General features: G+C 57.4%; 1 protein-coding gene across 28 annotated transcripts in view; it reads right to left on the bottom strand.

Moving 5' to 3' along the window:
* Positions 1-1,428: 1,428 nt before the first annotated feature.
* Positions 1,429-26,682, bottom strand: part of NCOR2 (nuclear receptor corepressor 2) — a 235,881-nt gene continuing 210,627 nt past the window's right edge. For 8 of the 28 annotated variants that reach the window (XM_035565016.2, XM_035565023.2, XM_050714116.1 and 5 more), the window contains 19 exons: positions 23,531-23,683; positions 23,056-23,142; positions 22,329-22,606; positions 21,253-21,616; positions 18,517-18,744; positions 18,116-18,361; positions 17,844-17,993; positions 17,264-17,404; positions 16,994-17,156; positions 15,765-16,312; positions 14,104-14,247; positions 13,804-13,952; positions 13,269-13,462; positions 11,403-11,552; positions 10,536-10,681; positions 9,276-9,329; positions 6,706-6,933; positions 5,090-5,269; positions 1,442-5,002 (listed from right to left, as the gene is read on the bottom strand). In XM_035565016.2, the coding sequence (XP_035420909.1) occupies positions 4,827-5,002; positions 5,090-5,269; positions 6,706-6,933; positions 9,276-9,329; positions 10,536-10,681; positions 11,403-11,552; positions 13,269-13,462; positions 13,804-13,952; positions 14,104-14,247; positions 15,765-16,312; positions 16,994-17,156; positions 17,264-17,404; positions 17,844-17,993; positions 18,116-18,361; positions 18,517-18,744; positions 21,253-21,616; positions 22,329-22,606; positions 23,056-23,142; positions 23,531-23,683 (3,779 nt within the window). In that variant the 3' untranslated portion in view covers positions 1,442-4,826. Of the gene's footprint in view, positions 5,003-5,089; positions 5,270-6,705; positions 6,934-9,275; positions 9,330-10,535; positions 10,682-11,402; positions 11,553-13,268; positions 13,463-13,803; positions 13,953-14,103; positions 14,248-15,764; positions 16,313-16,993; positions 17,157-17,263; positions 17,405-17,843; positions 17,994-18,115; positions 18,362-18,516; positions 18,745-21,252; positions 21,617-22,328; positions 22,607-23,055; positions 23,143-23,530; positions 23,684-26,682 lie in introns of all 28 variants that reach the window. The other 20 variants (XM_035565032.2, XM_035565034.2, XM_035565035.2 and 17 more) reach the window with 10 other exon arrangements.

Genomic DNA, 26,682 nt, shown 5'->3' with positions numbered 1-26,682 from the left:
CGCAGGGGGAAGCCTGTTCCCCTTCACCACTTGCCCTGTGAAACAAAACCTCCTCCACATTCCCCCTGCAGCACAGCCCCAGGCCCCTTCGCTCCTGTGGGCCACCTTCTGAGACAGCAACGCAAACCCTCGTGCTCCAAACAGCCCCCAGACACCCCACACCACAACCTCCCATGCCAAAAAATAATCCCGTGGGTACATGGGTACAGATGTGGGAGGGGGACTGATGGCTGGGGCCCCAGCCAAAGTCAACCAAAACCCACAGGACAGACATCAGGGGTAAAGCAATCCAGAGCAGCAAACAGCTACCAGCGCTCCTGTCCCAGCTGCTAATTAGGTAGAGCTAATTAGCTTCCCCAATAATTCCCTACAGGGCTTGGGAGGGTTTATCCATCACCAGAACTTTTTATTTTTATTTCTCCAACCACAGCTGAACACTGTTTTGCTTGGCTGCTATTCACGGAGCATTGAAGCCAAGGTCCATTTGGTGGCATTTGGTTATGGGGTCCCAGAGCCATCCTTGGGGCTCAGGGTCCCCCAGCCGCTGGGCCCACTCCCCACTCCCCAGACCCAAACAAAGCTCCAGGAGGCTGTTTTGTTTTGGGAGGGTTTTCTGTTTCCCCTGTGAAAAGCCAACAAATAGTCTGGGGCACGCAGGGTCGGGGGAAGAAGCCTCGGTGGCCAAACACATACTGCTGCCAGGAGAACCCAGGGGCTGTTTGATGTCTGGGGAGCTGCACGCAGCAGCTCAGCAAAATAAAATGAAAATATAAATAAGAAAAATAAAAATAGAGGAAGAGGAAAAATCCCTCTTCTGAGGTGTTTCAGGCTGATGGGAGACACATTAATGATAGGGAAAGACAGGGAAACCGAGGCAAAGAGGGGGCTGTGACTTAGCCAGTGCACCCACCTGCAAGCCGTAGGAGAAGCGTGCGAGGCCCCTCGAGCTCCAGCCAGCAAGCTCCCCCCTCAGCCACCCGGGGCAGGGTCCTTCGGGCAGCCCCAGCCCCACCGCCAGGCCCCGGGGGGGGGCACGGTGCAATGTGGGGCCAACGCTGTGTCAATGCCAGGGCCAGCCTGGGGTGCACACCGCAGCTCCCACCTGCAGAGCCACCAGCATCCCTTTTTCCCCCTCTCTCAGCCCATTTTGCCAGGGGTGCTCCCAGCTGCACCCCGCCACCACGGGGTCCCCAACCCATCCCACTCCCACCCATGCTGTGGCATCAACTCGCTCCTCCTGGGCTTACGCACGGAAAGAAGCAGGAGAGCAGGAGAGCTGTATTTTGCTGGCAAAGAAGCTTTTTTTTTTTTTTTTGGTTTGTTTGTTTGCCTTTTTATTATTTAAACAGTCAGGCAGTGTTCGGCCACTGCTGCCCACACCGCTTGCTGGTGGGCACGCTGAGCAAAATAACAAGTGAACAAACCCTTCACCTTCAGTAGAAGAAAACCACCCCTTCAGAGCAAGCTGCGTAAATATTTACACCTCGTGGTTTCTATGTACAGCCCCGTCTATCATACAACTCACTTCAAAACAGCTATGCACAATTTGCTTGTACAAAAGATAGATATTTCCCCCCTCAGTACAGTTGAAACAATAAATTGCCCAATAATTTGCTTGCCAGTTTGTACGAACTACAAAGTTGGTTAACGTTACCTTTAAACTGGGGTTGTTTTGTTTCTCTAACAGCTTAACATGCCTTTCTCCTCCTTGGCTGCAGGATGGGGATGCATCACGGCCGGCAGCACGACGACTTGGGTGATTTGGGGCAAAAGCGCGTGAAAACAGAGCTTTTGGCTGGCAGGAGGATGCGAGGGCAGGACAGGGGGGTGTTGCTTGCAGTGCTCGTGACCTAGAGGAGCAGCAGCTCCCCACTTCCAGGTTTCCCCAAGGGCAGGACCCCGCTGAAGCCAACCCCACACACGTACCCCACACAGGGCCAAACCTCCAGCATGGAACCGGTGCCACCAAGGCCTTTCCAGCCCTGTGGCACCACCAACCCCTCCTCAAAACACCGCCCTGTGCAGGCCATGCGCCCACCGAGCCATCAGCCCCACGATGACTAAAAAGTACCTCACAAACCTCTCACGCCTCTTGAAAACGCAGCGAGGCCCTGGGCCAGGCCTCGGCTTTGCTTCAGCGCTCCCAGGCCTCTGAGTGAGCCCACCAGCTCCAAGCCCCTCTTCCAGGCACACGAAGCCATGGTGGAAAGGGCAAAGAAAACAGAATTGGGCTGTGTAACCTCCTCCTGCTGCATGGCAGCGGTGAGGTGGTGCCTCGGCAGCTCCTCGCTGCCCTTCCCCACCTCAGCCAGCAGGCCCTGAGCCCAGCCCAGCCCGTGGGGTCGCTTCTGGCTGGTGTGGGATGTCCCAAGGGGCTGTGCCCTGGGGCAGAAAGGGACAAGACTGCCCTGGCTGGGTGGTGACAGGGCTTGTGAGGGCAACACCAAGGGTGAGGAACCCAAACGCTGCCCGACGCCTCCCTTCGCGCACCGCAAGGTGAGGGAGCGCCGGCAGCCCCGCGCATCGTCCCGCCGCCCGAGCTCAGCGCCGTCTCCACAGCCAGGGCCAGCGGGGCCGGGGCTGCCCCTTCAGCGGAGAAAACGAGCCCCAACCATGGAGAAAGCGAGCCCCAGCCATCCTCACGCCACCTCCACACCGCTGCTCCACGCTTCTGGGCACCGCGGCCCTGCCAATCGCATCCGCTCTTCAACAGCGACCTGCCCCTGGCTCGGCCTCTCCTCAAGACACCAAAGCAGCACACAGTATTGCTACTGTGCCAAGTGGTAACTTTATTCTTTGTTGTGTTTTTTTTTTTTTTTCTCTGTCTGAAAAGGTTAAGGAGGCAGCTTTGAAGATGGGTCGAATTTGGATTTTTCCCAGCAAAATCTGCGACACTTTAATAGCGTTATGCCCAGACGTCAGCTCTGTTAGCTTTACATCTCAGAGCCATGAAGACACCAGCAGCAATAACCTGGGAACTGAAAGACTTCCACATCGCTTGTGCATTGTCTCGTTTTTTTTTTTTTTCTTAAAAAAAAAAAAAAAAAGCACAACAGAAAAGACACAAACATTGATGAACATTAAAAACCTGTACATTGTAAAAAACGAAAAACAAAACAAAACAAAACAAAAAAAAAACAAGCCCCAAACAAACAACAAACACCATCATTCTCTTGCTTTGAAATCAGAATCACCCTGGGAACATTGCAGGGGGAAAAGAAATAACCATCGAGAACGTGACAAGGCGATCCTCGCTGTCTGACACGCGGCGGATCAAAGAGCTGCTGGAAGGCGGCGCGGGCTGGCTCCCCCCGCAGCGGGAGAGGCAGAAAGTCTGTGCCGTGGTCTTGTTTCCTCTAGCGTATAGAATGCAAAGCATTTAATACATTTTTTTGTGTTTTTTTTTTTTTTTTGCCATTTTTCTCCCCCAGAGCGAGAAAGCAGAAGTGAATGAAAAAAAGTCTAATATTTTGTTCTTTAACCATGTAACTGCAGATATGATCCAACATCATGGAATGAAAAAAATAATGTAAAGTAGAGCATTCGTGTGTATCACAAAAATACAATAAAAACTTTTTTTTTCTTTTTTTTTAAAGTTTCCTGTGAACTCCCTGCCATGCCGGCCTCCTGCCCGCGCTGCCCCTGCACCCGGCCAGCTCTGGAGGGCTCTGGAGAATCAACGACTGCAACCAGCAAACGGATTCTGCTGAATTAGCAGAGGTGTGTGTAACGGGGGGCCCTGCAACCATGGCAAGATTTTCTTTTTTTAATCTAAGTTCATACATTCTCCTGACTTACAGACGACTTTGATGGATCACTGTTACCTTCTTTTTTTTTTTTTTTTCTTTTTTAAACATTTCCATACAATGGACAAACACATCAAAGCCTGTGTGTAAGAACAGAACCTCTTTTACAGCATGTAATACTGTGTTTTGTTTAAGTCCTTCCTTGCGTAAAATATTGACATAATTCACTGAAGGTATCAAAAATATACCCTGTAGACCAATACAATTTACAATTGCCTTTTCTCACCATTCAGAAAACAATGCACTTAAAGCAACCGAGCCCGTCCCCAGGCGGTGCGCGAGCCCCCCCGGGGAAATCTCTTCCCACTCCAATTGCAGCCCGGGATATCCATCACCGAAGGGACCAGCTTTTTTTTCAGAAACGGATCTTCCCTCCCTCTCCTGCTCCTCCCAGCCGCGTTCAAAGCGCGTTGAGGCCAACGTGTCCCGCGCGGCCGGGACGATGGGCTCCCCACCCTCAGATCAGCCAGGGGAAACCAAGCTGGGTTCGATCCTATTTGACATTTTTAAATCTTTTTTTTTTTTTTTAAACCGTCTCAAGGTTTTGTGTTTCCGTGGCACAGCCCCACGGAGCCCCTCACTCGGCACCGTGGGAGCAGAGCGTCCGTGTGCGCGCGGCCCTGGGACTTGCACGGCTACTCGGTCCCTCTCTCGAGCGCGGGGTCACTGCTCAGCCATGCTGGCAAGGACGAATGTGGGATCCTTGGGTTTTGTCTCGTTAAGGCTTTTTTTTTTTTCTTTTTTAGACTGAAGAGGATGCAGAAATTTCCAGATGTTGAGAACAAAACAAAAAAAAAAAGGAAAAATAAACCAACAACAAAAAAAAACATCCCCCCCCAATTGGCTGGTTGGGAGGAGAAGGTTAAAAAAAAAAAAATTAAAACCCAAAAAAAAAAGCTCTGCTCCTGCGTCTTTGCTCGTGAGAGCCAGCGGGGCCGGGGCGCTGGGTGCTCGCCCCGGGCGGCTCGCTCGCTCCCCGCGCCGTCGGTTTGGTCGCCGTCTCCCTGCCCCTCGCTCGCTTCATTCACTGTCCGAAAGGGTTTCGTACTGGGAGCAGAGCAGGGGCTTGGGCTCCTCGTCCCACGCGTGGTGCTGGCTGCCGGGCGTCCCCTGCGGCAGGGGGGCGGCGGGGGCCGCCGTCACCACCCCGCTGGGGAGCCGCATGGTGAGCGGGTTGTAGGGGAACGGCGTCGAGCCTGCACGGGGAGGAGAGAGCGGGGGGTCAGCGCCATGGGGCTCACCGGGCGGCTGCTGTGGGGACATGCAGCCCCCCCGGGCCCTACCTGCGGACGATGGCCGGTCCTCCCAGACGCGGTTGGTGAGGGGCGTCCTCCGGTTGCAGTCCCCCTCCGAGTGCACTGAGGACACGGACGGCGGCCGCTCGCCGGAGGACAGACCCGGCGCCGGGGACTTGGCCTTGCGGCTGTTGGGCCTGGCAGAGATCTTTGGCTTTCCCCCTCCTCCTGCAAAGAGAAGCGCCCGCTCGTCACCTGGCCCGTGGGGAGGCGGTCGCGGGAACCGGGCCACGATGGATTTTGGGGGTCGGGGCAGGGGGAAGGAGTGCATGCACCCAGCGCTTCCCCAGCACCACGCGCGGTTTGAAAGCCTGCAGCTGCGGGCGGTGGCGCAGGAGGGACGGGGATCCACGTGCCACTATGTGGCCAGCTACGGGGAGCCTGTGGCCACGAGGGTGCCGCAGCCCCGAGCGTGTTCCCCGTCCCTGTGGTCCTTAATCAGTTCTTACAGCAAAATCAGCCAGATTTTGAAAGGCTTAAGGGCCAAAAGAGCCTGTGCCGGGTATGTTAGCCCAGCTAAGCAGGAGGAAGCTCCCGAAGGGGGACGGATGGACGGATGGATGGGCTCTGTGTCCCACCCCACCGGCCCTGGGCAGCCTCTGCCGGGCGCAGGGAAGCGCGGGTGGAAGAAGCTGCTGGGTTCATGCAGTGGCCAGAGAAGCTTTTCTGCAGCAAGCCAGGGAGCGCCTGCTCTGAGCTGGCCCGGATGGTAACACGTGTCCCCCTGGCTTTGCCCTGGCATCACGTGGGGTGGAGGCCGCCCCCGGCACCACCCTGCCCTTAGTGGGCGTGCGGGGGACAAACGCCTCCCTGACCCATCTCTGGTTCCCTTCCTTAGCTGGGGGCGTGCGGAACGACCCTCCCGGCTCTGCTCCAGCCCCCCCAGCGCTGAGCGACCCCCCTGCAGCGCCCAGCCGGGGCCCTCAGGTGCTCCGAGCACCCAGGGGCTCGTCCCCAGCCCTGGTCTCTGAAGATGTCCCTGACCTGTCCCTTCTGGTTCCCTTAAGCTCTCCCTCTTGCTCCAGGCCCTGTCTGTCTCAGCCAGACCCTGCCCTGACACTCCTGAGCCCGGGGTGAGGAGGGAAGCGTGACCCTGCCCGGTGTCCCCATGCCTGTCCTTTGGGAAGCCCAGCTTCGGGCACGCGCTGCCCGCTTGGACCTGGCGTCCCCTCCTGCTGCCCAGGGCCGAGGCACAGCAAAAGGGGCTTTGCTGGGTGTGCTGGGCACGGGAGGGGGTTTTACAGGCGGTTTGGGGTGGCTCTTTTAGGTTATGGCTTTGGTCTTTTGGGTGTGGGGTTCCCCCACCCTCCTTTATGTGATTAAAAAAAAGGGGAGATATTAAAAAAACTGTAACAGATGGGGAAAGAGCACAGTCAGTGGTTTAGAGAAAGCAACAGCACCTTCCGAGACTATTAAATTAACATCAAACAAGACCAGGATTAATCAGCGGATTCACAAAGCTCAAAGCTGGGGCAGGGAGAAAAGAAAACCAAAATGAACAAAAACGGGGGGCGGAGGGTGGAATAAATCCACCCGCAAAAGGGGAAAAACAAAGGCTGAGAATTAATAACACAGAGAGAGCGAAGGTGGAGAGGGCTGCAGACCTGGCAAGGAGCGCACGTCCTCGTTTCGTCCATCAGCAGGAGTTATGGGCATAGCAGCGGGCAGGCTTGCACTGGCATTCAGAGAGTTAAAAGCATTGGCACTGAGAGGTGAGCGCTCTTCCCACTGCTCGTCATATTTACCCATTAGGGCTTTCCTAATTATTGCCTCCAACCCCATGTTGGTACTGGAATTCTCTTGGACCGACTGGCTCCTACAACTGATTAGCCCTGGGAGATACGGGAGGGGGAGGAAAGAGGGGGCGGGAGATGGGGGGGCCAAATGAGAAGAAAGATGGGGGGACGGGGAAAGGGGAGAAAGGAGACAAGGGAGGAGGGAAGAAACAAACAGTCAGCACATTCTCGCAAAGCAACAAACTTTGTCATCTTGTTCTGTAAAGCTCTGCAAAGCACTCGGCGCGGGTTGGCCCCCCTCCTCCTCCTCCTCCTCCTCCTCCTCCTCCTTCTCCTCCCCTCTCCATCCCACCCCAGGGCTTGGCAGGGGCTGGCGGTGGGCAGGGAGCGCTGCGTACACCATCTGCCTGGGGCCAGGGGCTTGGGGAAGGCTCGGAGGAAGCAGGGAAGGGGAGAGGGGTCTCTGCTGCACCCCGGGGGGTGGCAGCACCAAGGGGGCTGCGCTCCCCACCCGGCCAGGAGCAGCGCATGGGGAGGAGGAGACCCCCCCCCGGGGTCCGTAAACGTAGGCGTGCGGAGAACTTTGAGGCTGGGGCAGTTTTCCATGGAGGAAGAGACAGGGTAGGAAGAGGGGGCGTTTGGAAAAACCCCATGAAAAGTGGATGGGAAAGAGGTGCCCAGATTTTGGCCCTGGCATAAGAGGTGGGAAGCAGCCCCCGGAGAGGGGCACGGACCCTGCGGGGCCAGGCTACGCTGGGGGAGAGGGCAGAGTCCTTCCATCCCTCCTCGTGCTCGTTGCAAGCCCCTCACCCCTCACCCATCCCACTCCCTTCCTCCCCATGGGGCTGGGGGCCCGCGGCGGACCAGGGCCCCCTCCCAGGCTCGGCCGTGGCTACGGGACAGGCTGCAGAGGCGAGGTGGTGTGTCCGAGTGGTTGTGAGTGTCAGAAGCCATGCAGTTATGGTGCAGCGCCGCACAGGGACCAGAGGGCACTAGGCTCAGCCACGCGACCGTCATTCCCAACGCGGCGGTTACAGGGAACAAGCAAGGGCAAAATACAGACACAAAACCAGCAGGCTGGCGAGGGAAGCCCCCCGACAGCCCCCAGCTCGCCCCGTCCCAGGGGGGGGTTCGTGCTGGGATCGCTGCCTCTCTGCTCACAAAGGGACGGCTCCCCTTTTCCTGCAAAGGGGCAAGGTCTCCCCGGGTCCCCCTCCAGCCAGACCCTGCTCCTCGGCTCCCTATGCTCTGCTCCTCCCTCCGGCACAGCAGGAGCAGCTTTTACCAGGGGAGGCTTTGGGGAGGTCAGGCTTCACCCCTGAATTCTGTCTGCCACGGACCATCGGGTCCCAGCTGCTGACAGGAGCCACTTCTTCCCAAGGAGGACACCACTGATGGCTTGCCTTGCCCTCCTACTCCACAAGTCCTTGCCCCCCTGCACCACAAGTCCTTGGCCCCTACCCCACAAGTCCTTGCCCCCAGGCCGGGGCTCGGACCTCACCCCAGGGCGTATCAGCATGCTACGGATGCAGACCGGCACGGGAAGCGTGTGCGGCACCGGTGTGTGGCACCCCCCTGCTGCTGTGCAGCCCCCGGCTCCTTCCCTTGGTCATTCCTCCTCTTAATTATTAATATAACAACCTGGAGGTGTCCCCGCTGTAGGAGGGTGTTAATACTTGATTAAGTATTAATTAATACTCGTCAGTGGGGATTCACGGGAGAAAGCTGCGCTGCTGTCAGGGCTGGATCCCCAGGGGTGATGGGGGCAGGCAGGCAGGATGTACAGGATGTGCCTCCTGCCCTCTGGGACACCAGCCTGGTCCCAGAGCCCCAGCCACGCCACGGGACCTTCACACAGACGAGATGGCAAGGGCTGGGTGCTGCTGCGAAACCCTGCAGCAGGCTCTCCTGGTGCCATTTGTGTGCCCACACCGACATTTCTGCAGCTATGCAGGACGCAGGTGGCAGCAGCTCAACAGCCTTCGTGCCACCCTCCTGCCTCGGGCTGGCCTGTCCCATGTCCAGGAAGCCCACCCTGCCTGCCCGACCCTATGGGGCTGCTTTTGGCCCCATTTTTTTTCCAAAATCCCTTCCTTAAGCTGCTCGTTTTCCTCTTCTCCCAGCTGGGCTGAAAGCTGTGGGTGCAGCAGGTCTGGGCAGGGTGCAGTGCCTCTCGGGAAGCTCCTAACCCCCCATTTCAGCTCCTGCGCTGCCCTTCAGCTCAGCTTTTAACCTCTCCTCAAACCCTGCAAGGCTTTCAGAGGAATCACACTGGGAGCTACAGAGAGTACCACGGCTCCACTCTCCCACCAGCCACAACGCTCGGTATTACAGCAAAACAAAACAAGGAAATGCTGAAATCTACCGAGCCTCCTGCTCTTCACAGCGGTGAGCTCTGCATGGAATGAGGTACGGTACAGATACAGCACGAGAGTTACCTGCTCCGGTAATCGCTGGCATATTGAAAATCTCTGTCCCAGGCTGCCCAACATCTGGAGAAAAACAAAGAAGCTCTTCAGTACAGAGAGCGATGCACGCAGGCCGGCCCGGCCCTGCCAGCCCCGACGAGACCTCGCTGTGCCCACCACAGCACCGGGGCTGGCAGCAGCAGGAGCAGGTCTGCGGGTGCTGGCTGGGACCATAAATACCACCTGGGCCACAGCAGGCACGTCGCGCCAGCCGGGAAGGGGCAGAAAGGCAGAGCCCAGAGACCCAGGGCGATGTCCAAGCCCAGTGCTGAGCTCCCTCCCTCCCTCCAGCACTGCGGATTACGAGCTCTGTGAAGTTAAACCCTCTCCTGCCTATGGGATTTCCAAAGGCTCACATCCCCACATCCACAGAGCATGTCTGGGCAGTGGGGAGGGCGAGGAGGAGAAGAAACGTTAAATCAATATTTTCCCTTTTAGCTGAGCTGTTTGACTTGGATATCGCTTTCCTTAGAATAACAGAAATCCTCATCAAATGAGAGGTGTTCCCTATTTCTGTATATTTTCCCTTGATAAGGAAATGCGTGGAAGGTCACAGGGTTCAGCCACACGTCCCCAAAGGGGCATAACAATACTGTTGGCTCATGGTAACATCATCCAGGAGACGAGACAGCTTGGTCGCTCTTATCCAATGCAGCTGTTGTAAGATGGATTCAAATTGAATTAGTATTGACTGTATAATGCTGGGCTAAATTAAATTATGATCCCATCTACTCTATTAGTGGTTAATGAATGAATGGGCTGAATTTCTAATATAAGCCAGCCTGGTTAGTTTTACAGAGCTATACCAATATTGATGTAAGGATTAAAGTAACGGTTGGGGGAGATGCATCTCAAGGAGGGAGGATTCAGCTTGGCTGGCCATTCATTAAAATATCAATTGTTCTTAAGTCTCGTCCATGCTCAGCTCATTATTTCCTTCCTCTTGAGGTTATCTGACACTGCCACACGGGTGAGACTGACAGCCCCACAGCAGGGTGATGTGCGGCTGGGAGGCCTCCCAGATGCACACTGCCACTGCTGGCACCAGCAGGGCTGGGGAGGCTCAACCTAAAAAGCATTTGGCACTTGCACTGCCCAACAAAGCATGGGTTGGTTCTGGGAGCTCCCAGCCTGTAACGCAGCAGCACCCGTTCCCTAATCTCCCTTGTTTAATGTGTCCTCAAAGCTTTCCCCCTAGTGCCCCCATATACGCTCCCCACATGTCCTTACTGTACTCCGTCTCATTTTTGTTGGTCGTGCTGAGCTTCTTGATGATCTCCTGTTTCTTGGACTTCACCATGGCAGAGTTGCTCTCTGTCAGCTTGCTGAAGAACGCTGGAGGCTGAGTGTTGTTTCCTGGGGACTTGGACCCCATCCTGCAAAGCAAAAAGCCATGAGAAACCTCTGCAAGGTCCAAGTCACAAAGTCCCACCTAGTGAGGCCTCTTCCCTTAGGGCAACTCTTCCTAATCAGCCCGGGGCTCCTGAGGTATTTGGGATTTCCAACCTTTCTCCCTGTCCCTGCCATGAATGTACTGCACAGAGCTGAAACACCCTTACAGATGTGTGAGGATCCGGGATGTGACACTGCTTTTGGATGCAAGGGAAAATCTTCTGCCTGAATACTTCCCGCCTTACAACGAACGAGCCCAACTAAGTGCCCTTCTCAGACCTAAAACTCAGTTCCCTACCAGCAGATCTCTTGCTCAGCCAAACACTCAGGAAGACGGTTTCTATAGTGAGATGTTTCAGCTGGGACTGGAGAAGGGGGTCTGGGGGGACACAGGGGAGCTGCTGGGATGCAGCGACAGAGGGGGACGGGACGTGGCTGGGCTGCGGTGCAGAGCAGTGGGCAGGAAGCGTGGCTGTATGTCTAGGAAGAGGATGAGCACGTAGGCTAGCTCCTCAGAAAGATTTCGGTAGCCAGCTGGCCCCTGCTGCTGGATTATCGGAGCTGTGAGGAGGGGAGAGCCCCCAGCGAAGCGGGGATGGGGCCACGTCTCAGGGCAAGGCAAGGCCGGTTGTCCTCCCGGTCCAAGCGACCACGGGGCCGGGCACATCCCCAGGCTGTCACCACCGTCCCCTGGCTCTGCGATACCTCTGGTCCATCTGCTCGCCCTCGCGGTACAGGATCGGGTACGTGGCGCTCTTGGCGTGCTCCGGTTCTCCCACGCCGTCTGGTGGAGAGACGGGCTCGATACAGTTGTCCGGCCCGCCGCCGGCCGAGGCTTTGCTCTGCTCCGGGGACCTGGGGATGGCGTGGGGAGATGCAATCGGTTTATTGCAACATCCTCTGCCTCCGCACGGGGCTGGGGGGAAGGACTAAAATAGCTTGCTGTACTGCAGGGAGAAGAGCCAAGCCTTCCCCACCCTTGCGGGCTCACGCCGCCTTTTGACACAAGCCCTCGGAGCAGCGCAGCTCGGGCATGTTTTGAACCACAGGCGTGCGGAGCAGGGCTGAGCTGCGGCCCACATTTCCAGGCAGCAGGCCAGCCAGCAACTGCCCCAAATTTCCCAGGAGATGCGAGGGGGCAGCCCTGGGACCTTCTGGCTCAGCCCCAGCGTCCCCCTGCTCCACAGCGCATCCCAATCCCTTCAGAGGGCTGGGACGCCAACCCTCCGGGGTCACGGCTTCTGATTCTCCGTCATATTTCCTAACGTGAGGGGTGTAGGGGCAGTGCCTGCCACTTCCCATCCACCTCGTGGCGGGGTCAGGATCTGGCCTGGCAGGGCTACACGAAGGCAGCCTGGAGGGGATAGATGCAGCCCTCCAAGTGCAGCCGGTGCCTGGGAGGCGGCCAGGGTTGAGTCTGTGAGGAATTCCTCACGGCCAGTTCTGGGAATTCACGTCTTTGTTCTTTCTGTGGTTTCTTTTTCTCAGTTTTTTTCTTTCATCTCTGGGTGGCCAGGGCTGGGCTTTCTCCCCTAATGTTACGAATCCAATTCTAAGACCATACAGAGCTGGGGAAATAATCACACAATGACAAGGAACCACAGGTCTGGAGACCTCACTGTTTCCTGGACACATCTGGGTCTCGCTGAGCTGCTGGACTGAGGGTGGGAGCACAGACCCTGTTCTCAGACTCCCAGGCAAAGACTCCCGTTTTTTCCAACTCAGCACAACAGCAATCAGACTTTCCTCGTGCTGCTGTCTGCATGATTTAAAAGTGACTTTAAAAGAAAGAAAGGTGTTGCCTGAAATGGGTAATTAGAGTTGAGACATGGCTTATGTGTCTAACAAGCCTCTGATTCACTAAGACTGATGAAAAGAAAATTAACTCTGAACCAATGGTAAACATGTTTCTTTGGGTTTTTTTTTGAACCATCTGTGGTCTGAAAGGTCTGTGCCAGAGACTGAGGACAGTGGCAGGACAAGAGGCCACAGGCACAAAGCAAAACACATGAAATTCTACCTCAATGCAGGGTAACAATTTATTTATTTTTTACTGTAGGGTGCTCGAGCACTGGGACAGGCTGCACAAGGAGGTTGTGAGCTCTCCATCAGTGGAGATGCTCAAAACCCAACTGGCCCCTGGACAACTGGCTCCAGCTGACCCTGCTTGAGCAGGCGGTTGGACTGGAGGATCTCAAGAGGTCCCTTCCCACCTAAACAATTCTGTGGCACCAGCCAGCTGGGGAAGGATCACAAACAGACTCTAACGGGGTCCAGAAAACATCTCTAGAACTACAGGGATGGCAAGAGAGGCACCACAGGGCAAAAGTGCCTGGATCAGAAGGCAGTTTTACACTCTCGACCATGTAAAGAAGTGATCCATGCAAGCCCCAAGCTGAGGACCCTAAATCCAGCAGTGCCAAATGACAGCCTGCCCTACACAGCGCCTTACTGGGGTGTCATGTAACCAAGGGCATCCGCCCAGCTCCTCAGCCCTGGTCCACCTGAGGCAGGGTTTGCACTGTGGCTTGGCAGATCCCGGCTGTGCTCACTGTGGCTCTGTAAGCTCACCTCTTGCCTCCTTCGTTCTGCGGGGAGATCCTGGAGGCTGCTGCGTGCTCCTGCTGCTGCAGGTAAGCCTCGCTGGGGGTGCGGCGCAGGTCCAGCACGGGGCACGCGGCCCCAGGGAAGGAGTACACCGGGGTCTGGATGTGGGAGTTGAGCTGCTGAGGGTGATGGCGCGTGTAGTCCTGGGTGATGACCTCCTAGAAGAAACCCTTGAGTCAGAAGCAGAATTGGTCTCTACTTCTCATTTTGCAGGACATAACTAAGGGCAAGCAGGAAGGAATTAGGCAGGTTTGTTCTTGCAGGGCCGTAACTTCTGCCTTCTGCCAGGAAGCTCTTGTGATGGGCTTTATTTGTGATGCAAGGACGTGGGATGACCGTGCCCAACGCACCCTGCTCTCTCTAGCCCTAGACCAGCAGTGCTGAGGTCTCTAGCATCACTCCCAGCCCTCCCCACCAGATATATTTCACATCGGCTCTGGATGTGGCCCTTCCCTTCTCCCCAGGCACCCCAGGGGAAGGAGAAAACCAGGTTAATTACACTGATGTGCTGGGCCAGCGTGACCACCCGCTGGTTCATCCCCTTGACGCTCTGGCTGGACTGCAGGGGCTGGCACTGGGGCTGGGGGCCGTCGGGCTGCCGGAGGTGCTGCAGGTGGGCTGCTTCGGGGGCCGAGGCCTTCAGCGAGGCTGGAGGAGGCACAAAGAGCAGAGCTGGAGCCAGGTGACACCCGTGTCCCCCTCCTTGATGGCCGAACACCATCCTGGTACGGCACCGGGGCACCAAGCCCACCGTGCCAGCCTCAGGCTCATGCCGGGCACCGGCGGTCCCTGCCCTCACCTTGCTGCTTCTGCCTTGGGTCGTGCTCCCCGTGCCCCTTGTCCACATCCTGCAGCAGCTTGGCCCCTTTCTCGTGGGACAGGCTGGGCGAGCTGACGGGACTCACCGCTTCGATCCGCTCAGGGCTGTAGCCACCGTGAAAGCCTGGGGAAAGGGAGAAGGGCGTTAAATCCTGGTGCTGCGGCTGTGGTTGCTGGTGGGCAGTCGTACAGCCGGCAAAGGGGGCAGAAAAGAGATCAGGGGAGGCCTGGCAGGTTTGGCTGACTGTATGGTCCCCTGGGGCTGCACAGATCTCAAAGTGCTTTACAAAAAAAATCCCCGATGATGCCAGCAGCAGGGACTTGAAAATGGAGCGTGAGGCCCTGCAGACCTCAGACCCTCACACGGGGTGTGAGGATCCTCCTGCAAAGACAGCAGGCTTGCAAGGGGCAAGAAGGCTCCTTGACCTTTCTCTGCCTTTTAAACCCATTGCACAGACTCAAGCTCCAATGAAACGTGCGGAGCTGGAAAGAAAGACAAACATTATCCTCCAAGAGAGGGAGGAAACTGAGGCACAGACAGGTCATGCTTCCAGGGACCAGGGACAAAGGCCCCAGGGGGCCTGGAGGAGGCACCCGCTGCCTCCTGCCAGCTCAGCGGGTTTGGTAACACGACTTCTGCCTCCACAGACCTTCAACCTCCTTGTGCTCAATTCCTAGAAGCTGCCCATTGCAGGCTGAGCTGGCAGGGGACCCGCGGCGCTGCCGGGAGGCCCCGGTGCCCGGGGCGTGCTCTGCCCCACTGCCCTGCTGCCCCTGCCAGCCCCAGCAGGAGCGGCTTGGACTGTGCTGCTCTGGCATGGGCACGCGCTGGGGGGAGCCACCCTCACCCCCACGACCCTCCCGAAGCCTTCTGGTGGCCAACAGGCCCTGGTGGATGCTCCAACACGAAGAAGAGGCCTCCCCCTGCCCCCATGTGCTGCCTGCTGCTGGGAGCCCGCATGGGTGCTCTGGGGGAAGGTTTGCCCCACCAGGAGTAGACTACACCTTGAGTCCATCCCATTGCCATCCGGAGAAACTTGTCCTGTTGCTTTTGCGTCCTACGCAGGATCGCAGTCAGTGGTTACTGCGATCTGCTGGGGGAACGACCCCCGGAATGGCAGCCCTCTGCACGTTTTCTCACGGGGAGGCCAACAGAGCCCCCCTGTGCTGCAGCCCCCGAGCCCTCGGGGATCCTGCAGGCTGGATGGCACAACTGTGAGCGGGGCCGTGCGTGTCGGGTGGCCAGCGGCCCTGTCACGCTCACACACCCAGTTCTCATCTTAGCCCCTTTGATTTATTACCCACAACTGTTTCGTACAGACTGCCTGGGAATTGCTAATCATGGGGAAATCAGAATTAGCAAATTGCTGTTGTCTGTAAAAAGCAGTACCAGGAACTGAACAACATTTGCAAAACAGGGCTTGGCAATGGAAAAAACTAAGAGAGTGTGGGAGAAGGGAAGATCCCTGAGACACACACAAATAAAGACTGGAATAACGTAACAACTGGGAGGGAGAGGGACAAGCACACTCGGGGAGCTGACAAAGCCAGTAGCCAAAACGTGCAACTCAAAATACGAAATAACGAAATAAAATCAGTCTCAGGCCACAGCTGTCTCGCCCCTCCCCTCCAATTTCTTACCATCACTAGTGGAGTCGTTACTTAGCGAGCCTCTTTCTCGCTGCCCCTTATCGCAAGAAATTTGGCGCATGATAATCACATCTATGAAGTTGGCCGCTGTCGTGGTGGTCTTACCGAGTGCTCGGAGCTCCTGTTCCTGCATTGAAAAGGGTTTACTTTGACTCTTTTCTCTATTGTGCTGCTCGGGGCCTGAGGCTGCATGCTGCTGGTCCAGAGGGTGATGGTGCTGCTGGCTTTTCCCCTGTCCTCTGCTATAGTGGTGAGAAGAACCGGGCCCGGAGGCGGGTAAAGGCCTCGACTCCATGGCTTTAATAGGCGAAGGCGACTGTTCGAGGGTGGCCCCGCTGGGCAGCTTTGAGGTGAACACGTTGTTGTCAGGCTGGGGTCGCTCGGCCTTGCCTTCCCGTGCCCTCGAGGCCTCTTTCTGCAGGACGGCCGGGTCCATCATGGCTGCGTAGCCGTCCACCGCGCCGATGGAGGAGCGCAGGGTGGAGGCCGAGGGGAAGCCCGTGGAGCGGATCGGCGACGTGGTAGTGGTGGATGAGGAGCTGGGAGGCCACAGAGGACGAAGCAAAGATTAGCATGTGGCGAAAGGGGAGTGCTGCTAAGCACCTGGCAGAGCCCAAGCGTTTAGCCCGGGTATTAGCCCTGTCTGGCCGAGGCACTCAGAGTTGCTCTGAGCATAGATTTGGCACGTGCTGCAGCAGGTGAGGAAGGCTCGGATAAAACCTCTGCCACCCATGTGCCCACCACAATAACATGGGGTACTTGCTGTGGTCTGGATGGATTGACCACAGGGAAGAAAACCCATGGGACAAGCCCATACACCTCCATAACGCCACAACCAGGAAGCTTTCAGCAAGAGCAGTGATACCTGCACTGGGACACATCCTGCTTTCTTTCCTGGTAGCAGTAAAAGCCACCAGGTAAAGTGAAGGGACTGCGTACCAAAACCCATCTCTCCCCATCACAACTTCCCCGTTAGCCCCAGTCCTGCTCCTGCTGAGACTGAATCACAGAACCACAGAATCATTTAGGTTGGAAGAGACCTCCAAGATCACCCAGTCCAACCCATGACCTAACACTAACAAGTCCTCCACTAAACCACAAGGCCCAAACAACCCTTGCTGCATCTCCGAGGTGCCCGCGTGGTGCTCATTAATTAGCCACTACATCTGCCCTTGGCAGCAGTCCGGGCAAGGGGCAGGGAACGTGGCGTGGGGACGTACCGCAGGACGGAAGGGGTGGGGGTCTCCGAGGAGATGATCTTCATGTTCGTGTTGTGGAGCACGCTGGGGCGCTGCTGGATGGTCTCGTGGGTGCGGGGCGAGACGGGAGAGTGCTGGTGGCTGTGAGAGTGCGAGGAGGAACGGCTGCTGGACTGCTCTGTACCTGGGGCAAATACAAGCAAGGGCTTCAGCCCCTTGTTTTAGAGTCCCAGCCCTACCCGCACCCAGCAAGGGCCCCGGGATGCGGAGCCAGGCTCCTCCCCAGCCTACCTGGTCTCCAGATGGGGGCATGCTCCACCGTGGTGGATACTAGGATGGATTTTTCACGCTCCCTCTCACGTTCACGCTCCCGATCCCGTTCCCGTTCAGACACTGATGATCCTGACTGTTTGGTCAAGTGCGTGGGGCCTCCTGAAACCCAACCGAAAGGCAGTGAAAGGGCTGCAGACAGAGCAATTCCCCACGGGGAACACAGCCTGCCCTTCACATCGCTGTGTCTGCAGAGCAGATAACGAACGGCTCCATCCAAGGTCACCTGGAGCAGGACAGACCGGGGCGACCAGCGCGACAAAGCCCGGGCAGATCACGCAATAGCTGTCCTGGCGCCGTCTCCAGGATATGACCTTCCACAAAGCTGTTTGCTATCTGCCACTTCGGGGAAAAAGGAGGAAAAGCAACGAAGCTCCCAACAAGCAGAATCAGAGGAGCTGGTGCGAGGGAGCCGGAGCGCTGGTCCCCGAGCAGGAATGAATTTGGGCTCTGCCCCAGCACACCGAGCTCACGGCCCCGAATTGTTTAAGAGAGTCCTGCCCAACCGCTTTCCCACGGGAAAAGCAAGCTGCAGCGTTACCTGGGGAGAGCGGGGAGCTGCTGTGTCGGCTGCTGAAGGTCTGGGGCGGGCCGGGGATGTAGGTGATGCGGTCCATGGAGGTGGCGGAGGTGCCGGGGGTGGGGGGCACGAGGACAGGCAGGTGCGGCACTTGGGACAGGTCGATGATTCCTGGAAGAGAGCAGTCAGAGGGCTGTCAGGGTGACACTGAGCCGCTGCTGCTTGACCCCAGCCACAGCTCCCAAAACGTGGGAACCCCCCCCCCCGACCCTCCCAGATGGATTCACAAGGACCTGCTGCATAGTTGAGGGCGAGCGAGGGCTCCCGGGGCGACAAGCCGCGCAGCATGTCCGCCCGCTGCGCCATGGCCGTGGCTGCGGCGTTGTGGTGCATCTGCTGGGACGTGATGTAGTCATTGATGATGGTCTGTCGGTTCTCCATGGCGGCCGTGTCCGGGTACCCCCGGATGAGGTACGGGGGGTAGAGGTGGGGGTACGTGGGGCTCGGGGCCAGATGCCTCGGCAGGTAGTAAGCAGCAGCTGGGAGAGAAGAGGAGGGAGAAATGAAGCGGCTTTCCCCACGGATGGGTTTTTGGGAGGCAGCAGGCTGTGCTTTTGCCTGGCGCATCCTCAGGGTTTGGAGCATGCCAAGGAAAAAACGATCCCAAACCAACCGTGCCCCCTGCCGAAGGTACCTGCTTCCAGTTGGATTCCCCTTGGGATGGCGGCGGGATCGAAAGCCAGCGGGATGTGTCCTCGGTACAGGTCGACCCCGCTCACGCCACGGAGCAAGTGCTCATATGGGGAGATGGGGTGGTGGTGGTCGGGCACGGGGGCGTGTGGCGACTTGGAGTTGGTGAGTTCTCTGGACGTAGGGGTGATCTTTCGGTCCTGGGACACTGGCTTCCCAGCAGTGATGCTCCCTGCAGCGAGCAGAAGGAAATGAGTCAGAGACTGAGCACCATGGCCAAGCCACGTCCCCGAGGGGTACCCACAGCCAAGAGTTTCCTCAAGGGAAGCCCACAGCTCCTCCTGAACTCAAGGGACCCTTCTTCCCTCCTTGCTGCACTGCCGTGACACATTACACCACCGAGACCAAGGTGGCCAAGCCCTGGTCTCAGCCAGGAGGAGAACCCTGTCCTAAACCCTCCCGTGTGTACCCCTCGAGAAATGGAAAGGGGCTCCCACCCTCCACTGTGCTACCTGGACCTCTCCCTTTGACATCCCGCTCTCACCTTCCACCTCCCACGAGCAGAGGAGCAGGACGGGGCACAGGTACAAGGTGCAACACGCTGGGCTAACACATCTTTGCTACAACAGCACTGTGAACGCGGTCACGCAAGACCCGTGGCAGCCCTGTGCTACTGGCAGGGCCGTGCATGCCCCCTGGGCATGGCAGTCCGTGCAGCATTTGCACAAGGAGGATGCCAGCACTTTCCTATTCATCCATCCCACCTACATACACACCGGGCATCCTCACCCCGCCCTGCACAGGCACCCCGTGATGGAGCCTGGCTGCCGTGCTCCTTGGTACACCAGCAAGGAAGAGGTTAGGGCTGCTGGGCAGAGCCTGGGACCCCAGACACTCCCGGCCACGGTAATGAAACAGTTCAGAGGGTTCAAGCACCAGCTGCCCTCTGGAGCTGTCAGCTCTTTCCCAACACACGGAGCGAGGTTGGATCAATGTCAGGGCCTTCCCTTGGCTCTCCCAACCTGCACTGGGCATTGGTGGCACTTCTCGCCCCACCTGGGACAAAGGGCACCGGCTCATGGTGTTCTTAACAGGCCGGGGACAGCAGCTGAAAGCCACCCCAAAGCAGCGTGAACACGCTCCTCTTGCACCAAATTGCACAGAAATGAGCCCAGAGCCATTCAGAGAAAGACGCAGCCAGCCTGTCCCTCCCCATCAGCCAAACACATGCACAAAAGCCCCATCTCTGCAGAGGGACAGGGACACAGACTGTGATGTCTGGCCGAGCCCTGCTGGCCCTGGCTTGGAGAGCAGCGAGCCGTCCCTGCCCGCCTCCGTGCGCCGGATCCAGTCCCGCTGGTGGGGACTTGGAAATAACCACAGCTCCAACACAGGCCGGGCACACTGCCACGCCTGCCCCTCTCACAAACCTCAGTGTCTTGGTGTGGCCACGAATAAATCAAACCTACTGCAGGGGCAGGAGGAAAATAGAGCTGGCGTGGGAAAGCTCCACTCCAGCTCCGATCTACGACTCCTCCTTGTAGGACCCCACTCCTGCAGATCTCCTGCGTCCCCAAACCCCATGATCTCCAGACAGGCAGAAATCTACTTTGCTGCTGGCGCTTTACAGGAACGCTGATTTTTCCCTTGGGATCCCTCCCCACAGCCTGGGTGCTGCCTCCCCCGCGCCATCCTCACCATATGTGCAAATCTCAGAGCGCCGCAAAGCAGCTGAAGGCTTCCCCAGCAGCACTGACCTAGCTAGAAAAACGGCTAGAAAAGGCTGCAGCAATGGGATCTGCTGACCACGGAGACCCCTGGTGTGCCCAGCCGGCTGTGAGTGACACCGGTGGGTTTTTGGAGAGCTCTGCCCTCTGCAGCCCCATCTCATGGTCCTCTCAGGGGAGCTGCATCCCGGCCCTGGTTTTTGGCAGACTGCAGTGCCTTGTGCCGCACGCCCCCAAATCATGAGACTCTTGGTGTAGGACAAGGGTTTGCAGGTGGGAGATGCAAACCTCCTGAGAGCGCTGCTGCAGAGCTGGAGGAGAGCGGTGCCCCGGGCTGCTGCAGCTCCCCGTAGCTAGCGGGAGGGATGACAAGGTGTCCTAGGGACATGGTTCTGCACTGCCCACGGGTGTGCCATAACGCCAGAGGACTTTGTGGGCTCTAGATCCGAGTGGGTCTCACCAGATCACCAGACCTGAGCACGTGCCTGGTCCCTGGGAGCCCCGGCTCTGGGGCCAGGAGATAACTGGAACCAAGGGGAGCAGGCAGACCCCCCCCCAGAACAGGCTGGGGAGGCTGCAGACCCCAGCAGCGAGCCAAACTGCCTGGATCTACCAGTTCAGGAGGATTATGTGTACCTGGCGGTGAGGTGCTCGGGTGCCAAGGTGATGGATAAACACACAAGGCAGGCAAACAAACACCAGATCGGTGAAAAGGGTGAAAATCCCCCTGCCCAGCGCACGGAGCACTGCTCTCCTGACCTCCTTTAGAAACAAGGGTGCCCAGGGACCACTCTGGGACAGGGAAAACACTTTGTACACAGCATCAGCTTCACCAAGGTCTCCTTTCAGCCACCCCACTGCAGGCATGCCCCAGCTCCCGTGAGTCAGCCCCAGCTGAGGAGTTAACAGGAGAACAGGTTGGACGGGCACCTGCCAGGAACAGGTGGGGTCAGCAGCGACTTCCCGTGCACCTTGCTATAAATCTTAGCATCCAATAAAAGGCTGACAAGTACCTTCATGCTGCCGTGGCGTGGATTCCCTCGTGGAGACCGGAGACCCTCTGTGCAAGTGGCTGCTGAACGCCGTGCTGTGCCCTGCTTGGTGGTCCTCGTAGGCGAGGGCACTTTGGTGGGGTTTTCCCGGCTCAGGCACAATCACGGGAGCCCCTCTGGCGATCGATCCGCCCGAGTTCGTCACTGGGCTCGGCCTGTTTTTCAGGCTCTCTTCGTAGGCTCTCTCCAGATTCCTCGGGTCTTGTATGACGTCCAGAGAGTGTACAGAGTGAAAAGTCCTCCCGGGACTGCCGATGATGGACCGCACGTCATGCTTTTTGGTACTCGACGAAGAAGAGCCGCTGTCGTACTTCAGCGGGGTACCCTACGGACACAAGGCAGGTGAGATGTCAGAGGGGCACAGAGCAGAAGGGGATGCAGTGACTGCACCCCACCGAGCTTCAACGGGGCTTGTGCTTCCCAGTTCAGTGGGTCGGTACACCAGTGACACCAGTTTACTTGGTGAAATGGCAGCAACCATCAGCACAGCAGAGATAACAGCACCGAAACGGGCAGGGTGGGGTGCCCGCTCTGCATGTCGTGTTGTGCTACAACAAGACGAGGATGAGTCACTGCCGAGGGCTGGCTGTGCCCATCACGCCTCGCTCCTACACATGCTGTGAAATGAGGTAGGCCTGCGAGGTGCCATGGGAACCCTCCAAATATTTGCAGCCCGACAGGAGACAGCACGCAATGCTTCATCCTAAATACTGGCCTCGCTGGGTTGACTCTTGCCCATAAAGTGAGGAGACCAAGGCTATGCACACCCAGCCACAGCTGCCGAGGGCACCAAGTCGCCTCTGGCCTTGAACGTAAGCCAAATGCAGTTACTCCCGTGTGCGTGGACAGAGCACTGCCTTCTTCATACGCCAGGGAGCACGGAGGTTTTGTATTTATCTGCTTGAGGATGGAAAAGAGGAACCCATACCCAAGCAGGGCCTGAATACTGAGCAGTTTGCAACCCCGAAGCCCTCTCTTCTCTCCTGTTGGGAGCAGGCCCTGCAAGGGCAGCAGGCTGAGTAGGAGCAAGCCCATACCTGTGTGATGGAGCCTTCCTTCAGAGGCCTCGTCAGGGAGATGTCTGGGGTCCGCCTCAGCTCCTCCCGGGGAATCTCATGGATTGACCTTCCCGCTTCTTTCACCGTGGCCACCAGGCCTTCGTGGGCTGGCTTCATTTTCAGGGGAGTAAGGCCCTCGTGAGACCTGACTTTGTAGGCATCAGATAAGTCCCGTGGTGGAGTGTTTTCCCTCTTGAGCTGTTTGGCTTCTCTTCTGAGGTAGTCCTCATGGGCCTCCACGTAGGACCGAGGTATTCCTGCAGCCCCCGAGCAGACAAAGCAGAGGGTGAGTCCCCAGCCACGCCCTGGGCTCCCAGTCCCCATGGGGATGCTCAGCACCAGGGGCCTCCAGTTAATGCAGGTAACTCACAAACTGGTACCTGACTGAGCACACATGCAACTACGCTAACCCAACAGGACCCCCTCCCATTACCACCAGTTTCTGGACGCGTTTTGTACTACTTTCAGCCTGCCTTCATGCGAGTCACTGGGAATTTTACCCCTGACTCGGCGACAGCTTAGGGTGGTAGAAGCTGAGCAAGACTGGCAGTTTGTCTGAGCACAGAGCAGATCTGCAGCTGGACCCCAACGTGTCCATCTTCTGTTCCTCCTGCTCTAACCTGATGATAAGGACAAGGGGCCACGCGTGTGAGATATTTCCCCGTGTTACTTCTGGCCATGGCCTTGTCCTGCCTGCAGGCATTACCTTGTGTAATTGAGCCGCGGATGTGGTGCTGCTCCTTTAGGTTATGGGGACTGTGTCGGTCTGGAGGGATCGCTCGACCCATGAGACCTAGGAGAGATCCAAGGGGGAAAGCTGGGTTGTGACACAGAAGTTCATTTAAAAAAGAACGCACAGTGACGGTGTTACCAGGGCTCCGGGGAGAAAAAATACCAACAGTTTCTAAATGACTTGATTTCTCTTTTTTAAATGTGCTTCCTTTTTTTGTAGTCCTGGAACTGGTTTACAAGGGCAGAAGCCAAAGGCAAACAGGCCAGCCTGTGTCCCTAGTCTTACCATGCCTGTCAGATGCTGTCCTGTTGGGATGTGCCATGGGATCCCAGCTAACCACTGCCAAAACACAGGCGTGGGAAGGCTCATCATGTAGACAGGACACAAGATGGGGTCTCTGCAGGTCACTGCTGACACAGCAGGGGTAAAAGTTTTCCCCCAGACCCACCTTCAATGCTGGCAGACAGCGGATCGCGGGCTGACAAGCCCCGGCTGATCCTCCCCTCCATCATGTCGTAGGTCCGCTTGGTTCCCGTGGTCTCATGTGAAGCTCCTGAGCTCCTGCTGTCTTCTTTGGGACACTGAGAAGCAGCAACCCCACCTGGGGAAAGGAACACCGAGAAGCACCATCAGGAGCACAGAAAGCTGGCACTTGACGCAGGAGGGTGTTTACCACTGTCTGTCTGTGTTACCAAAAGGTCAGATCCCATCTGAGCACCAGCCACCGCTTGGCACTGCAAGAAATGTCGCATGAGGTTGACTTCCAAGAAATTCAGCTGATGTCTTCTCCCCTCCCTGCCTGCTCAGATTCCAGATCTGTGCCTCCTGCCTGGGTAGGAGCATCCGCCCTGTCGTGTCCCGCTCCCTCCCGCCCTGCGTGGGCCAGACGTAGGCAGCGGGACAGCTCGGAGCTGGCACAGCCCTGGTGTCAGCAGCTGCAGTTCCACTGAACTCAGCCCTGCAGTGCTGGGGAGGTTTTTTTTTGTTGTTGTTTTGATTTTTATTAGACACCTACTGTTTGGGATCTTGTCCAGTCTTAATATTTGCTGAGACACTCCCTGGGTGAGAAAAACAGGCAAGAGGGGAGAGGCAAAGCAGAGAAATCCTTTGAAGCAGCACTGAGCACACACAAGAGACGGCGAGAAGTCCCACGGGTCCGAGCCGGAGCGATGGAGCAAGCACCGGCGTGACTGCAGGCCACGGACCACGTCCTCATCCAAACTCGGACCAGATTTTTCTACAAAGTCGAGCTCGAGCCCTCGCCTCCCTGCTGCGGGCAGCATCACGCCGTCCCCGAGCGCTGGGCTTGCCAGCGCAGCCCGCCCATGACCTGGAAAGCCGCTGCCTTGCCTCTGCGCCTGCCCCACCGAACCCATCCGCTGAGCCCAATTTCCTCCATCGGGTGCAGCGAGCTGTGAATCTCACAGGCCGGTTGTGATCCAGCTGAATGCCTCGTGTTTATGTAACGAGCACTGAGCGAGGATGTTGGCTCGGGGAGAGAAACGCCTCTGCCCATTATCTCTGGCCTGGCCGCGCCTGCCAAGGATTGCTGGTGCCCCGCTCCTCCTCTTCACGGGCAGAGAATGTGGTTATACAATTAGGAAAACGGAGGAGAAGTTAAAAATGTTAATTCCATCGCGGACAATTGGGAATAAAAGTTGCCCTTTGAAAAGCCAGTAATTAATAAAATGGGATTATCACAACTTCACACCCACTGTTGCTTTCCGCAATCAGCATCCACTCGATCCAGAAACGGTTTGGGGCTGCGCGCAGGGAAACAAGAGGTGATCGGGCTCTGAGCCTTCACTTCAACGTCATTCAAGGGGAAAAATCCGGGGGTGATGCTCAGAAAGGAGCCAAGCACCTTGCGGCAGACGAGGGGCGACGCTCCCACACCCTGTCATCAAGGCACATCTGTTGCAGAAGTCCCTGTGCAGAAGGGAACACGGCCCTGGGCACCCTTTGTGCTGCGGGGGAGCAGGGGGAGGGCACAAGGGAGGAGAGAGACTAAACAGAAAGCAAATCACTCCAAAAACACGTCCCTTGCCTTGCAGAAGCCCTCAGCAATCATATGCGGAATGAGAATAACCAATCTAGCACAATTCAGCTCGCACATGCTACAGGATCTCGTCTCATTACAGCTCTTTTATTTTAAGCACCCTCATGACACTAAAGAATTTGCAATTTTTTTTTTGCTTGCCAAAATTCATAATCACCAACAATTTCATTTTCCTTTTTTTTTTTTTTTTCCCTTTTAACTCTTCGGCTTCAGGCTGTGAAGCCTCGCCAGGCTGCACGGGGGAAGGAAAGGCAGCGGGGCTGGCTGGGCTGCCGAAGCAGACGAGATTACTCAGGATGCAATAAATGCTATCGAGCATGGAAAAGGCTGCCGTGGAGGGGAAGGAATTAATTCCTCGTCCGCGTCCCCCACAGGGGGTAGGATGAAAGGTAATGGCTGCAGCCAGGGAGGCTCAGGATGGGCGTTGGGGAGCTCAGCTCCTCTTCAGCAGCAGCCAAGTCCCAAAGCAGAAACTGGGAGGGCGCGATGTCCTCAGTCCAGCCTCAAGGGTCTCGTTGATGCTCCCAGCACCTAAAGGATCACCTGCTTGTGGCTCTGCAGACCCACACCTATCCCCGAGAGGGCTGCGACCTCCTATTTTATCAAGTCCTGTCCCTGGGGTGGCCGTGGGAGGCACAGGGGAGTGCATGCAATGGGACCAGCTTTGGGTCCCAGCTCTGCCCGGTGTGGGATCCCCTCTTGGTGCGCAGCTCCGGACCCAGGGGCCGGAGCAGCCCTCGCCACCCAGCAGCCTCCCCCGTCTCCGCCCCGGTGGCACCACGTTTGTGCCCAGCCTCGTTCGACTCCAAGCCCGGGCAGAGGAGATTAAAATAGCTCGTTGCACAAACAAGTCCCGAAACACTTCCTGCGTCCTCGCTGGGACGAGTCCTGCCAAGTGTCCCAAAGGGCGCGCAGACACAAGTCTCCTGCGGTGACACTTCTTATCTGGGCGAGAGTTGACAGCAAACACGGGCGGGTGCGGGATGAGGCGGCTTCCACGCGGCGAGCAGGAGGCAGAGCCCTGTCCCCACAGGTCCCCTCAGCCACCAGCAGGGAGGTGGCACCTCACAAGCCTTCCCCATGGCACGACCCAAATGCTGTGTCACCAGCCCGTGGTGAAACCAGCTCCTGGCCCTGCAGGGCTGCTCCCGGACTACCTCTGCCCCGGGGGGGATGCAGCCCGCAGGCGTGCGAGCACAGCAGCCGATGGGAGCGATACCTGCTGAGGCAGGCGAGTGCCACCTGGATCAGGCTCTGGGCTTTGCTGTCTCCCTAAGTTTGACTCAGAGGAGAAGCGACGCATCCCTGCTGGATGGCTGTCGGCGTGCCAGGACTCCAGCATCTGGCTGTTTTTACACCGAGCCCTGAGGGATGAGAGGCCCCGGAGGACGAGGGGCTGCGGGGTTGCGGCGCCCGTAGCTCGGCTCTTCCTGATGCCAGCCCTGGGCGAGGAGGAGCCAGGCACCGCGCCAGGGGCAGCTGCAGCCCGGCCATGCCTGGCCCAGCGCAGAGCGAGACGCGAGCACGGAGGAGTCGTTTCC

The sequence above is a fragment of the Cygnus atratus genome, chromosome 17 (genome assembly GCF_013377495.2).
Source record: "Cygnus atratus isolate AKBS03 ecotype Queensland, Australia chromosome 17, CAtr_DNAZoo_HiC_assembly, whole genome shotgun sequence".
Lineage (NCBI taxonomy): Eukaryota > Metazoa > Chordata > Aves > Anseriformes > Anatidae > Cygnus > Cygnus atratus.
This window is presented reverse-complemented; position numbering and strand designations above follow the sequence as displayed.